Source organism: Cervus elaphus, chromosome 23 (assembly GCF_910594005.1).
Source record: "Cervus elaphus chromosome 23, mCerEla1.1, whole genome shotgun sequence".
Classification (NCBI taxonomy): Eukaryota; Metazoa; Chordata; class Mammalia; order Artiodactyla; family Cervidae; genus Cervus; species Cervus elaphus.
Window position 1 is genome coordinate 42,455,273 of NC_057837.1, and position 14,935 is coordinate 42,470,207.

Below are 14,935 nucleotides of genomic sequence, written 5' to 3' on the forward strand. Positions count from 1 at the left end.
CCACATCTGGCCAGATTAACATAACCACTCACACAAAAGACCTGTTAGCTTTAATATCTGCTTCCCTATAAAGATGTCTTTCAAAAAAATATCACAAGGCATACTGGGTGTCCAGAAAAGTCTGAAGAGACAAAGCAATCATTAGAATCAAACTTGATTATGGCTCAGATGTTGAAATTATCAGAGCATTTGCAATAACTATATCCAATATGTTAAAGGGTTTAAAAGAAAAGGTAGACAACATGCATGAATATCTGGGTAATGTCAGCAGAGAGATAAAAACTAAAAGAAGTGCTAGAAGTAAAAACCAATAACAGAAATGAAGATATTTTGTTGGTAGACTTGACGCAGTTGAGAAAAGAATCAGTGAATTTGAAGATGGGCCAAAAGAAATTACCCAAGCTGAAACATGAAGTGAAAAAAGAACACAACATCCAAGAACTGTGGGCTGTGAGACCACAGGAGATGGTGTAACATGTGTAATTGGAATACCAAAAGAAGAGGAAATAATACCAAGAGTTTTCCAATGTTAGTGACAGATAGCAAATCACCGTTCCAAGAAGCAGAGAGAGAGCATCAAGCAGAATTAAACAAACAAAAAACAACAACAAAACCTACATGTATTATATTTAAAGTGTAAGAAATTGAAAACAATGGGAAATTTTTGAAGATGCCCAAAAAGGAGAATAAAACACCTTACCTACCAAGAAACAAGGATTAAAAATTGTGGCCAAAGGTCTTCCCTAATGGTTAAGACTCCACAGTCCCAGTGCAGGGGGCCCAAGTTCAATCCTTGCTCAGGGAACTAGATCCCATAGCCCGCAACTAAGAGTTCTCATGCTGCAACTAAAAATCCCGCATGCTGCAATGAAAATTGAAGATCCTGCCTGCCACAGCTAAGACCTGGCACAGCCATATAAATAAATAAGTATAAATTGAAAAAAATAAAATCTCTCCTTTAAAAAAAATAAATTGTGGCTGACTTCTCTTCAGAATTCACATAACTAAGAATATGAACTCAATCTTGCAAGTGTTCAGAGAGTAAAACAAATAAACAAAAACCTGCCAACCTGGGTGTATATCCAGGGAGAATAGCCTTCAGAAGTCAAGGATAAATAAAATTGATTTTGAATAAACAACAGGGGGAATTCACCGCCAGCAGACCTGAGGTCTAGAAAAATATTCAAGTTGTTCAGGCATCAGGAAAACAATATGGGTCAGAAAACCAGATCTACATTGATTTAAAAAAGAACAGCAGAAAGTGAATAAATAAAAGTGAGATATAATTTTTCTTTCTCTTTTTCTTAATTTATCTAGAAGATTGCTGCCTGTTTAAAGCAAGAATGGGGGGAGGGGGGGAAATGCAGTAATAGTGACCATGCTCTGGCAATTAGGAAACATGTAAAAGTTGAAAAGTGACAAAGGTTTTGAAGGAGTGACTGGAATGATTTTGGGAATATTCCATCATAAGGTACTGGCACTATACTTGAGACAACATGGTGCTGTTTTTCAAATAGTAAGCTTAGCAGCTGAGATATAAATTTTAAAAGGATGTATAAATGATAAGGCAATAAAGGAGGTAAATGGAATCACAAAATGCTCAGTTAAAACCAGACAGGAATGAAAAAAGAAGTAAAGCAAAGGAAGAATATACAAAGATGGTAAATATTAATTCAATTATATCACGCGCATGTGTGTGTGTGTGTGTATGCTACATCACTTCAGTCATATCCAACTCTTTACAACGCCATGGACTGTAGCCCACCAGGCTCTTCTGTCCATGGGATTCTCCAGGCAAGAATACTGGACTGGCAGCCATGCCCTCCTCCAGGGGAACTTCCCAACCCAGGGACCAAACCCGCGTCACCTGCGGCTCTTGCATTGAGGCAGATTCTTTACCGCTGAGCCACTGGGGAAGTCCTCAATTATATTAATATCATTTATATGTTAAATGATTTGTCTGGTCTAAACACACCAGTTAAAACACAGAGATTGTCAGACTGGTTTTTAAAAAATGAGATCCAATGATATGCTGTCTACTTGTAAACTATATGCGGTCTACATTTAAAAAACTTGTATATAAAGCCCAGACAGATTGAAAGTAAATATTAAAAGCAATGATATGGGAAAAGGTATATACAATGCTAAAACAAATCAAGATAAATCTGGAGTATCTTATGTTAATGCTATACAAATTTGACCTTAGAACAAGGCAGATTATCAAGGATAAACAGGTTATGTTGCATAATGATAAAGAGATTGATTCTCCAAGAAGAAATAACTGTTGTAAACTAAAGTGAATGCACTAACCACAGAGTTGAGATATGAGGCAAAACTACAGAACTGAGAGAAGAAACAGACACAATTATGGTTGGAGACTTCAGTCCCCTCTGTCAGTACTTGCTAGATCAAGTAGACAGAAAATCAGTTAAGATATAGACAGCCTGAACAGTTCTGTCAGTCAGCCAACACCACCAAATCCATATGCTTCTGAAGAGCATATGGGGTGTTCACCAAGTTAAGCTGTGTTCTGGACCAAGAAACAGTCCTTAAAAATTGTTAAATATATGTTAACACATACATGTGGAGTCTAGAAAAATAATACAGATGATCTTATTTGCAAAGCAGAAGTAGAGACACAGATGTAGAGAACAAATGTGTGGGTTCCAAGGGGGAAAGGAGGGGAGGAGTGGGAGGAATTGGGAGATTGGAATTGACACATATACTCTACTATGCATAAAACATAAAACTAATGAGAACCTCCTGTATAGCACAGGGAACTCTTCTCAGTGCTCTGTGGTGACCTAAATGGGGAGGAAATCCAGAAAAGAGAGGTTATATGTATACATATAGTTGATTCACTTTTCTGTACAGTAGAAACTAACATAAAATTGTAAAGCAACTATACTCTGATAAAAATTTATTTCTTAAAAAACCTTAAAGAAAAAAATATAAAGTTCATTCTAGACCACACAGGAATTAAAATAGAAGTCAATAACAGAAAGATAGCTGGGATTTTCTGAATACTTGGCACTTTAAAAATACGCTTCTCAATAACTCGTGGGTCAAAGATATCTCATGAAAAATTTAAAGATATTCTGAACTAAGTGAAAATAAAACATTAAAATTTGTGGGATGTAGTTAAAACAGTACGTAGAGGGAAATTTGTAGCATTAAATGCATATATTAAAAAAAGAGAAAGATCTAAAATCTGTAACCTAAGGGGCCACCTTAAGAAGTTACAGAAACAAGAGTAAATTAAAACAAACAGAATGAAGGAAATAGCTACAATTAGAGGAGAAATCAATTAACACTGAAAATGGGAAAAAAGAGAAAATCAACAAAATCAAAAGCCAGTTCTTTGAAAGAAATCAAAAAGGGAAAAAAATCAATGCAATTTGAAAAGGTCAGTAAAATTCATAAACTGCTAGCCAGGCTAACCAATAGAGAAAGAACAAAATTACCTGTACCAGGAAAGAAAGGGTCATCACTACTGATGCCCTGGACTTTAAGAGAAGAAAAAGAGATTTCAACAGATTGAAGAGTTCTGTGCCCATGAATTCAATAACCCAGATGAAATGGACCAATTCCTTGAAAGCAAGGACACTTGACTCCCCTTGAATTGCCATCTCTCTGTGCAAACAGTGGTTCTCTCCTTGGCTGTATATTGGAATCACCTGGAACCTTGACTAGCTCTCAGTGTCTAGGCCCCATCTTAGGCATTTTTATGTAATTGGGATGGGGTCTACATGCGGCCAGGACACTCAGGTGTCTCCATATCCTGAAGTCCTTTGAGGAAGATGGTGTTTCCCTGCTCTTACAAAGTCTTTCTCTTGGTCGGTCTTCCAACAGCTAAAAAGTGTGACATCTCCCCGATCCCAGTGCCTGGAGCTGACACTGGTTTTCATTTTCACCCTTAGAAATGGGAAAACTTTCAATTCTCAACAGCAAGATACTTTGCTACCAAAGTGGAAGGGACCTTTGTGAGCTTGTGTTTGATATCCAGGTGAAGGAATCTTAAGGAATGGGCCCTCAGGACTCCAGATCTTCCCCAGGAGCGGGACCCGCAGTCGACAGTGTACATGCTTGCGGAGGATAAAGTGCTCACATCACTGGGCACGGAGTTCCTCCAGGCTGAGAGCAGAGGTGGAAAAAAAAAAAAAACGGAAAAACAGCACTCTCCGCTGTGGTGTATCTTTAGATCTTTTATTCATGTCCTGGGTGTACAATGTGGATATTAAGCCATTTTCGATCATTTGTACTTAACTCACTCGGGTGAGAGGGGAGAGGTCCCCACTGGGAACCAGGGAACTGAGGGAAGGCGGTGGATGTGGGCGAATCATGGACACAGCTTCCCTGTTCCAGCTCCCGAGCCATCCTTAGCTGCTCAGCCCCCTTCTGATGGAAAAATCCCTTGGGGAAAAAGGAGAGGAATTCGCCCCAGCTGCCAGGGCTTGTGGGAAGCTTTTGGGGGTGGCCAGGGCTCTTCTGAAGCAAACGCAGGCTGTGAACCTAGAGTCCAGGTGGGTTGGAGCATCTTCCTTGTGGAGCCCCACATGGCCCTTCTTCCCGGCCCGTGTGTTGATAGGGGCCATGAGTGGGGGTCAACCCCCTTGTTCTGAGGCTTCAGGACTAGTTTGGAGCACCACCTACTCCTAGAACCACTCCTAGCGCCACTTGCTTCTAGACCCCCCGAGCTGTGGCATCTCCTGACCAGAACACAGGTGGTTCTGAAGCAATCAACTGCAGTGATTTTACTACTAGACACACTGGATTCAAGGGAAAAGCCATAAAGAGCAACAAAGAATAAGACTCCACAGAGAGAGAGGACAGCAAGATGGAGCAGTGAGCAAGGTCTGGAAGAGTAACGACTGAGGCTCCTGATGAGTGGGGAGAAGGTTTACTGGGGAACGTCACAGTCACCCCCATGTCATCCACGGGGTGAGGCTGAGAATTAAAGGCTGGCCTGGGAGCCTCTGTCTGTGAAGTCAAGGAAGGCTGGAAACCCAGGAAGAGATGTAGTGTGCAATGGACTCAGGCTTTCTGTCATGTCCGACTCTGCAACCCCGTGGACTGTGTAGCCTTCCAGACTCCTCTGTCCATGGGATTCTCCAGGCAAGAATACTGGAATGGGTTGCCATTTCCTCCTCCAGGGGATCTTCCCAACCCAGGGATTGAACTCAAGTCTCCTGCTTTGGCAGGTAGATTCCTAACCACTAAGCCACGTGGGAAGCCCTTGAGATGTAGTGTGGGTAGCTTCAGACTGACATTTGGAGTTACCAGAGAAGAGCAGCAGGACATTGCCCTTTCCTTCGGATGTTTGGAGGAAAGAAGGCAGCAAACAGAAGTGCCTCCAGGAGGAAGCAGGTCTCCTGCAGCTGAGTGAGGATGAGGGTGTGGGAGAGATGCCCGGGCTTCCAGAGACAGGGGCTCTCGACCATCTCCCTCCTTCTGAAATGAATCCATGAGAAGCCATGGCATTTTGGAAGTCCCTGGAGTGTACACCAGGGCTCTTGTGAAGTTTTTTATTTTCTTCTTGGTTGGTAAAGTGGCTATCGGCATCCACAGCTCAGAACAATCTTTCCCATCGTTTCCAGTGGTTCTTCGTATTTCTGCTCTGGTCCTTGTCCCCCCAGGAAATCAGGAGCGAGGGATGGGCTGAGGTTAATGTGAACATGGCGTGCTCGGGGGCCTGCAGCAAGCTCCTTGCCATTGTAAATATTCACTGAGGAGGCAGGCCTGAAAATGGCCCGCCTGGCGAGTTCACCTCCAAACAGACCCAGCACACCTTTCCTTCAGTCTGGACAGATGTCACAGCCCTGCATACAAACATGGGGCCTTGGCCTTCCACTCTGTGTAGCTCCACCAGTGGCTGCCGGCCCCGGGCTCTGCCACCTAACTTGCAGCCCCCACCCCACTGCCACCCTAGTGTTCCTTTGTCTGCAACCCCAAAATACCCTGGCCAGGAGTCAGGCAATTTTATTCATTATAAGGGGAAAAGTGATATTATTTTTTTCTTTGTCATTGAACAGATGTCCTAAGAACCTAAAAAGAGCCGGTGGATTATGGTAAAGGCAGAAATCAATGTTTGGGTCATTAGTGAGACTTTGAACAGGATGGGCTCCTCTGCTATTGAGTTTGAGGATGACAAAGCTGGACTGACTGGGGCAAGGCTGGCCCGAGCCCCTGGCAGCATGCACTGGAGTGCAGTTGAGGCCAGGTTTGCCCACTTATGGTCAGTATCTGGCAGTGTCCTCGGCACCAGCAAGCTTGGGGCCCCTGAGGGCACAGGCATAGATGTCAGGGCTGGCCCTTCCAGAGCGAGTATTTCCAGATACCTTGCTGACTCACTTCTAGTTCATCATCCTAGATGGAGCCCCAAAGCTCAGAAGGACATGCTCACTTTACCAAGCACCACGGTGGGTCTCAAGGTGCTTTTCCCTGGACCAGCAGTGAGGCCATCCCCAGTGCCCTCTGAGAGATGCTGGCCATGCCCTGCAGCAGGGATGGGGCACTGGCCTGCCAAGGGGTCTAGGCCCAGCACCTGCTACACACAGCATAACTGCCACATACGCAGCGAACACACCCGTGGGTACAGAGCAGCCCCAGAACACAGTACATATGTGTGTGTCACATGTTTCTGTTCATCTCTCACTTGCGTCCAACTCTTTGCGACCCCGTGGACTGCAGCCCTCCAGGCTCCTCTGTCCATGGGATTCTCCAGGCAAGAATCCTGGGGTAGACTGCCATTTCCTTCCCAACCCAGGGATCGAACCCAGGTCCCCTGCATTGCAGGCAGATTCTTTACCATCTGAGCCACCAGGGAAGCCCAGTTAAATATAAGGCAACATAAAATCCCTTCTACCCAGAGCAGGATTTTCCTGGGGTCCCCCACGTTCCCTTCCTTTCACTCTAACAATCTCTCCCCTGAGACAAGCAACGATGCTGGCGAGATGGGGAAGGTGAGCCTGCCAGTTCAAAGAGGTCTGTCCTCGGGATCCCATCTGGCCCTTGGATCCTCTTCGTGAACCTTCCCACTGACCTGGAAAACTCGAGCATGATATGGGCTCAGGCCTCGGGGTGAGTCTTCTCCAATGCTTACCTCCTAGATGTGGTACCAAACAAGTCACTAAGTTTCAAATCAAGGGAACGAGAAGCAGGTGTTCCAGAAACAAAACAAACCAACAAAAATCAGAGCACATGTCCCCCCAGCAGGCACTGTCCAGAGATCCAGCAACCAGCAGGGCAGGTCTCACCAGGTGAGCACCTCCAGGACAGGCCAAAAGGAACAGGTTGTGACAGAGAGACTGGGATGCAGTGGGACAAGCCAGCCATTTCACAGGAGGGGAAGGGGCTGCGAGCCCTGCTCCAGGCAGACGGGGAAGGCTGCGGACTGGGCAGAGAGGTGGCCACAGGTCCCTATGAAAAGACTTGGCCAAAGGGCTGGATGTGGAACCAGACTCCCAGTGTGGCCACTCACCGAGAAGAGGGGGCTTTGGGGGACTTGGCTTTCTGAGTGAAAAGACAGAACCTGCCCTCACTTCCCCTCCTGTGAGCGGGGGATAGAAGACATTGCCAGAGTTCATCAAAGGGCTGAGAAACAGACCCTCCTGACCGGCCTTGGGAAGACGGGCTGTAAAAGGGAACAGCAATCCCAGCAGGGTTGCAGAACTGCCCCGCCACCCATGGCTGAGGACTCAGGAGTCTGCTGGTAGCCCTCACCTCCGGCTGTGGATGCAAAAGTGGATTGTTTAAAGGAAGGACAATCACTGCTAAACGTGCAACTATTTAAAGCAGCACTATGGTGGCAGGTAAAAACAGAAGTGTGTGTTTTTCTAATTCACCACTGGATGAATATCTGCAAAAGTGATGGCTGCTGAAAACAAACAAACCGACAGACTAGCCAAGGGAGCTGGAGGGCCAAGGGGCAGCTGTCAAGATAAATGGTGGATTAAGTGTGAATCCAGCACTCCGGGCTCTGATGTTTTTGTTCTGAAGAATTTTTCTTGTCCCCAAGGGGTATTTAAAGAGAAAGGTCTGATTTTCCCCTCTTGGGTTTTAAAGATCTTTAATCTCCTCTGACCGACCTGCCTACCTCTGGGAGGTGATGCTCCCAGGGTCTGGCACTGGACTGAATTTCCCACAAGCTTTTGCCAAAGGAGGGGCTTTCTATGGCATCTGAGGGCCCCTGTCAGCAAGGTCATTTTGTAGGGAACATGACAAAAAGCAACGGCCCCTATGCCGTCTTGTGTGGACGCCTGAGTGGCTTTGTCTCCATCCTCCATCCTTCAGCTGAGCTTTTACCTTTCCTGTGTGTTTGAACATCTCCATAATTCATTGTTGTATTAAAGGTATATTCATGGAAACCAATATTAACAGCAGTCATTCTCTGTGGTGTCAGGAAGGAGGAAGTAAGGCCAGGCAAGTAAATTGCCTGTGTGGCTCTTACCGCAGAGCAGTAAGTCAGGGTATCCTGTGCTGACATCATCACGTACCCACTAGATAGGTGTTATAACTCTGCTTTAGGGAAGAAAGTAGAACCAGACACGCAGAGAAATAGTAACTAGTTCAAGGGCTGAGCAAGGTCCCACCAGGGCTGGATTTGAGCAGGTATGTTCGTCCCAAGTTCCCTCTGTCTCCCCCAGGCTCTCAGGGATGGAGCCCAGGCAACGTGCACCAGTCGGGCCTCTCACCTGCCCCATCCATACCCTGCCTTTTAAATAAATGGCTTATCTTAGGCCAGTTTAGCTCGGCAGGAAATGGACAGAGGTGGTGCAGAACTGACGGCTTCCTCATCAGCATCTCACGTGGGGTTCCTCTGTCCCAGGTGATGACCGGTGTTACCACAGCGTCGTACTCTAAGCACCCTGTCCAGATCGCCTTAGCAGCTGCCTGGGGCCCTCTATCTGCCCCAAGGTCCCATCCAGGATCCACCCAGCACTGGGTGGTCAGACCTCCTTGGGTTCCTCTGGGCTGTGACCGTGTCTTAGGTGTCCCTTGTTTCTGATGACTGACAGCTGCCAGGAGCCCTGGTTGGGTACAGAATGGGATGCTGTTGGATGCTCTCCTCCTGCTCAGACTGGGGTTACGGGTTTGGGGAGGAGGAGCACAGAGGCGAAGGTCAGGGCTGTAACCCCATCAACATGATCTGTCGCTGAAGATGCTGACCTTGGTCGCCTGGCCGGGCTTGTGACTGTCGGATTTCTCCACCCCAGAGTCACTCTTCCTCCCTCTCTGTTTCATCCTCAGCCCTAGGATGTCACTATGCTGTCCACTGTCCACAGGTGGGGCTTGTGCTTCTCTTCCCTGAGGGTGGAGGAACTACCTAGATAATTTGGAATTCGTCTGTAAGGGAGATTTGTCTCTTCTCTCCAGGGAACTGATCCATCCGATCATTTATTTATCAGTATGGATCAAACATCCATACCAAACATCAGTATGGATGTTTATTTTACACTTTGACTTATAATCCAATACTACATTATTGGGTTGGCCAAAAAGTTCATTTGGATTTTCCATGCTGTCTTACAGAAAAACCCAAGCAAACTTTTCAGCCAACCCAAAGTTTTGTCACTTGACCATTGGGAGCACTTCCTATGTCCCCCTGACATGCCCCTCTCCTTTTGATCTTGGAGTATTTTCCCTTTCCTGTACTCTAAAATGCCACCCTAGGCTCGTCTTGTATATTTCCTGCCCAAGTTGTAAAGGCAGCTGCTTCCCCACGGAGGTCTAGTCCTTCCTCTTGGAAAAATGGTTTTAGAAACCGCAGTCTAGGCACTGGGTGTGCTTGTTGCTACTAGGGTGTCATTGGTTCTGGATTTTCTTGGTAACAGAGCCAGGAAATAGGAAATACACATGTGTATACTCACATGTTATTAGTTCTATATGTAGAAATACATGTGTCTACCCCTGGAGAAGGAAATGGCAACCCACTCCATTATTCTTGCCTGGGAAATCCCATGGACAGAGGAGCCTGGCAGGCTGCAGTCTGTGGGGTCACAAAAGAGCTGGACACAACTTATTGACTAAACAATGACAACATCTTTGTATATAGAAGTAGTCTGTTTATAAAATTATTTTTGTTTGTATCCATCTGTGCCTATATTAAGCTAAGCATGAGTTCATAATGATTCGTCCCCAGGGGTAACCAAGGCAGGCTTCTGTGCAGCAGGGCCCTGTGACCAGCATGGGGAGAGGCCTGCAGCGGGGGAGAGGAGCATGGGGAAGGGGGTGCCTCTCAGGAGCCATGAGGTCTGGGACTCCTCTAAGCTCAGCTGAAGGATGGAGGATGGAGACAAGGCCACTCAGGCGTCCACACAAGATGGCACAGGGGCCGTTGCCCCTGCTGATGTTTTTGTCGTGCTCCCTACAAAACAACCTTGCTGACAGGGGCCCACAAACGCCGCCATAGGAAGCCCCTCCTTTGGCAAAAGCTTGTGGGAAATTCAGTCTAGTGCCAGACCTTGGGAGCATCATCTCCCGGGGGTAGGGGGTCAGGGGAGGTATCTCCCAGCAGGGATGGAGCTCTGGGCTTTGCCACATGTCACTGAGACCTGGAGCCCAGCATCAGCCCCTGAGAGGTTCCATCTGGGAGCAAGGCCAGTGGACCCCGGCCAGGACGCCCACTCCACTCCCTGGTCCTAAGGCCTGGGTTCCATCTGTGACCCAAGCCAAGGCCAGGTTGGGGGGTGGCCTTGCGGGGGCCGGGGGGGAGGGGCTGTGTTCCCATCAGGTTTCATTCATGCATGGGGGATACATTTGTTTCATAGCTGATATGTCTGCCATTGAGACCTAACTAACAACGTTTATTTTTCTTAATAAGTTAAAATAGAAAAGTTGCTTTACATGGATATGTGGAGAAAGTAACATGGAAACAGACATCACCCTATGTAAAATAGATAGCCCGTAGGAATCTGCTATATGACTCAGGGAATTCAAACCCGAGCTCTGTGGCAATCTAGGAGGGTGGGATGGGGAGGGAGGTGGGAGGGTCAAGAGGGGGGACATATGTCTACCTATGGCTGATTCGGGTTGATGAATAGCAGAATACCAACACAATAGTGTAAAGCAATTATCCTTCAATTGAAAATAAATAAAATTTTAAAAATAAATAAATAAAAGGGGGAGAGAGGGGTCATAGCAATGCACGTGGAACTGAACACACCTAAGAAATGCATGTGTGGGGCTGAGTGAGACGTGACCGCAGAGGGTCTCCCTCCCCGAAGGAGCCTGTTAAACCGCCACACGGTCACCTCCTCCTCCCACACAGCTCCTAGTGCCCGTCGGCGCACAGCGAGCAGGAGACAATAATAAATAAGGGAAATCAGCTTTGCGATAATGCAAAGAAATGTAATTCAGCCCGACAAATATTGGTGCTAGAGGAAAAATGAGCCATAAAGCACCCAGCGTGCTCTAGATTTCCAGAGAGATGGCTGCGGAGGCAGAGAGTGCGTCCCTCACGCTCCTTGGAGATGGGAGTCTGGCACCAGCTTTGTGTCCTGCCCAGTCCATCCCAGCTGTACCTGGACCCGGCCCCTCAACCCGAGCAGAGAGCCACGTGGATGTGGACTCATCCAACCTTAGCGGTTCCTGCCCCTTAAATAAGATACCGTAGAAATAACATTAATAATAAAAATACAAAATACCCTTAAGAAAAACAAAGCAATGGGAACTTTTGGTGGTCCAGTGCTTAGGACTCCATGCTTTCATTGCTAGGGCCCAGGTTTGATCCCTGGTCGGGGAGCTAAGATCCCCCAACCCATGTGGTCGAAAAAAGAAAAAAGAAAGAAAATCAAAACAGGGATATATTGCAGAGAAAGTCATGTTTTTCCTGAACCTCAAACAACAGTGGGTATTTTGCAGCCAAAGGAAATGAGGACTTTGGCAAAAGCTTGTGGGAAAGTCAGTCCAATGCCAGACCCTGGGAGCATCATCTCCCAGGGGTTGGGGGTCAGGGGAGGTACCCCAGCAGGGATGGAGCTCTGGGCTTTGCCACGTGTCACTGAGACCTGGAGCCCAGCATCAGCCCCTGAGAGGTTCCATCTGGGAGCAAGGCCAGTGGACCCCGGCCAGGACGCCCACTCCACGCCCCAGTCCTAAGGACCCCATCATCTGTGGATTTCACGGGCCTTCCCCCCTCACAGGGTCACCCCAGCCTCCTTTATCTTGCCGCTGTTTCATTATCTCTGCCTGACACTGAGCCACCAAAGTAAATGCACAGGTAAATGCAGAGGCAGATGTGTATGTGAAACTTTCTGATTGCAGGGACACCACCCCCCCACCACCACCAGTTCCCCAGCACTGATGCCTGAACCAACCCTCCGGGGTTTCCACCTCCTTTGGGTTCATCCTGCCCTCTTCCTTTGGGCTTCCTCTCCTCCCTGCTCCCTGTGGGACCCTCTGCTCATTTCTTCTGGGTGTCTGCTACCCAACATGGTGGCCTCCAACATTTAGTTATTTACATTTAAATTAATTTAAATCAGATGATATTAAAAACTCACAGTCGCACTCACCACAACCCCACTGCTCTGTAGCCGCAGGTGGCTCGTGGCCACGAGGCTGGGCAGAGCAGACTTAAGCGCCTCCATTACAACAGAGCTGCCCTGCCTTAGCAGGCAGATTTTCTTTCCACTGAGCCACCTGGGAAACCCACTGCCTCAGGTACCATTGCTGTCTATTCTTCTGCTGTGGTTGAATGTTGGGATGACTTCCAGGTCAGGGCTACGATGTCGGTATGGCTATCCCTGGGGGACCTCCACCCTCATCTGCCATCACTCAGGGGGCCGGCCCTCCATGATGTCACAGTTGAACCATATACGGTCCCCACAACCCAGTGCCCCACTGGTCACGGGGACAAGGAGGACGGGGCTGGCGGTGGGGAGGTGGGCACCACCACAAAGCACCAAATCCAACACAACACCCAAAGCCTCCACGATCCCCTCCAACTCATGACCCCACGGAATGTGAATCTAGTGAAACCAACATGTCGTTGTGCAACTGGGTGACCAGAAATAGAGGCGTTGGTCTCAACCAGAGTCATTTCCCTGGTGGGTGAATTTACCACCCCCTCCATGGCGGGAAGGGAGCGTGGAGCACCCAGATCCCCAGCCACTGGCTGAAGAGTCTCAGTGTCCTCAGCAGACTGGATGATCTTAGATGGCAGGCTCCTCTCCAGGTGTAAGAACTACATTTTCCTTCCCTGTGGGCCCCTATGCTGTAAGGACTAGAGGAGGTGAGTATGAACACACTGTAGAACTATCATTCGAGTGTCTACCAGGCAGAAGAAGGCACCAAGTTATAATGTCCCCACCCTCCATCCTGGTGCCTGAGACCCAGGACTCCAGGGGCTGGGGATCCCTGGAGCTTTGCTCTCTTTCTTTTAAGCTTTGCCTGCCTTGCAGGGCAGGGGCGGGGAGGGGGGGGGCGGGGGGGGAACAGTGGTGAGTGACAGCCCTTCTGCCTCCCCTCCCATAGGCTGGGAGCGTGCATGGCCTCCCATCGGCCAGTACCCTCTCTGTTCCCCTCGCTCATCTTGGCTCCCTTTCTCCTCTCCCTCCTCCCTCTGCAGACGAACAAAGCCGTGGCCAAGGGGGACTTCCACCAGGCCAGCACCAGCTCCCGGCGGGCCCTCTTCCTGGCTGTGCTCTCCATCACCATAGGGACCGGCATCTACGTGGGTGTGGCCGTGGCCCTCATCGCCTACCTCTCCAAGAGCAACCACCTATGAGCTTCCCCGGGCACACGAGGAGCCTGGGCCAGTCGTGTGCGGATGCAGAGGAGCAGGGCTGGCCAGGGTAGACACACAGGTGGAGATACACCTGTGTGAGGCTGTCACAGTGTAAGTCATCGCCAATGACTCCACGAAACCCTGGGATTTATGGATTTCCTTTGTTTTCACCCTTTCATATCATTTTCACAGCACTGTGTAGAGCTTGGGACAGATGGGGCACTGCTGACGCATTCCCAGTGGATGCTCCGAAGATCCTGACCCTCAAGGCCATCTCCTTGCGGAGATGGTGGATTAATGGCCAGTGCCCAGGATGCCAGAGCATTAGCAACAGACAAACAGGAACACGTGTTCATTTATTTATTTATTTATTTTGGAATATGGTGCAACAGGAAGAGGGCAGGGGACACATGCTATCCTGCCGGTGGCCCTGCCTGACAGCACCGCGCCCTCCGTCCATGCATCGTCCCTGCAGGAAGGAAATAGGCCAGGCAAGGGGAGAGATAGAGCAGCTGCTGGAAGGACCCCCAGCTGTCACAGGTCTTCAGACGAGTCCAGCCCTGAGAAAGCAAAACCAGAATCGCCCCCAGGCCCAGAACGTCGCTCCCTCCATGCTGTCCCTGGCCGAGGAATGTCAGGCCTCCTCTGGAACACGCCCACCTCCGCAGCCACCACGCAGCAATATGCAGTCCTGGGGTCCTCGTTGATCTGGGGCCAGGGGCAGGCCGGCCCCTCCCCGGACTATTCCCCGGAGGACCCAGGTTTGCTCCAGGAACTCCAGGCCCAGGAGCCGCGGACACCCCGGGGTATGCTTCTCCCCACCTGCTGACACCTTGGTGACGACAGTGACACTAGTGATCTTACTGAGGACACGACTAAATGAATAGCTATTTTCTTGTCATTTTTTTAAGTGCAACTATTGCTTCCTGCTGCTTCAGTTATCAGATGAATGCTGAGAAATAAGTAATCACAGACATTTTAATACCATTTCATGGCTGTTTCACGAGTGTTCATTATTTAACAAAAATTATCTTCTAGATTTTTTGTTTTTTCTTTTAGCTTAGACTTTCTGATTAATATCAATCCTGGGGTTTCACTGAAGCTTTTTTTCTTGTTGTTTAAGTGGCTGCAGAGCCACAAGGAGCAGTAGCGGGGCGTCCTGGGGTTGGCGGGGGGTCACAGCATCCCCAGGCACTGACATTCCCACGT

The 14,935-nt window shown here is 48.4% G+C and overlaps 1 protein-coding gene across 5 annotated transcripts in view; it reads left to right on the forward strand.

Moving 5' to 3' along the window:
* Nucleotides 1–14,718, forward strand: part of SYNDIG1 (synapse differentiation inducing 1) — a 104,454-nt gene extending 89,736 nt beyond the window's left edge. For all 5 annotated transcript variants that reach the window (XM_043884782.1, XM_043884787.1, XM_043884783.1 and 2 more), the window contains exon 4: nt 13,568–14,718. In XM_043884782.1, the coding sequence (XP_043740717.1) occupies nt 13,568–13,726 (159 nt within the window). In that variant the 3' untranslated portion in view covers nt 13,727–14,718. The remainder of the gene's footprint in view (nt 1–13,567) is intronic.
* The last annotated feature ends 217 nt before the right edge of the window (nt 14,719–14,935 follow it).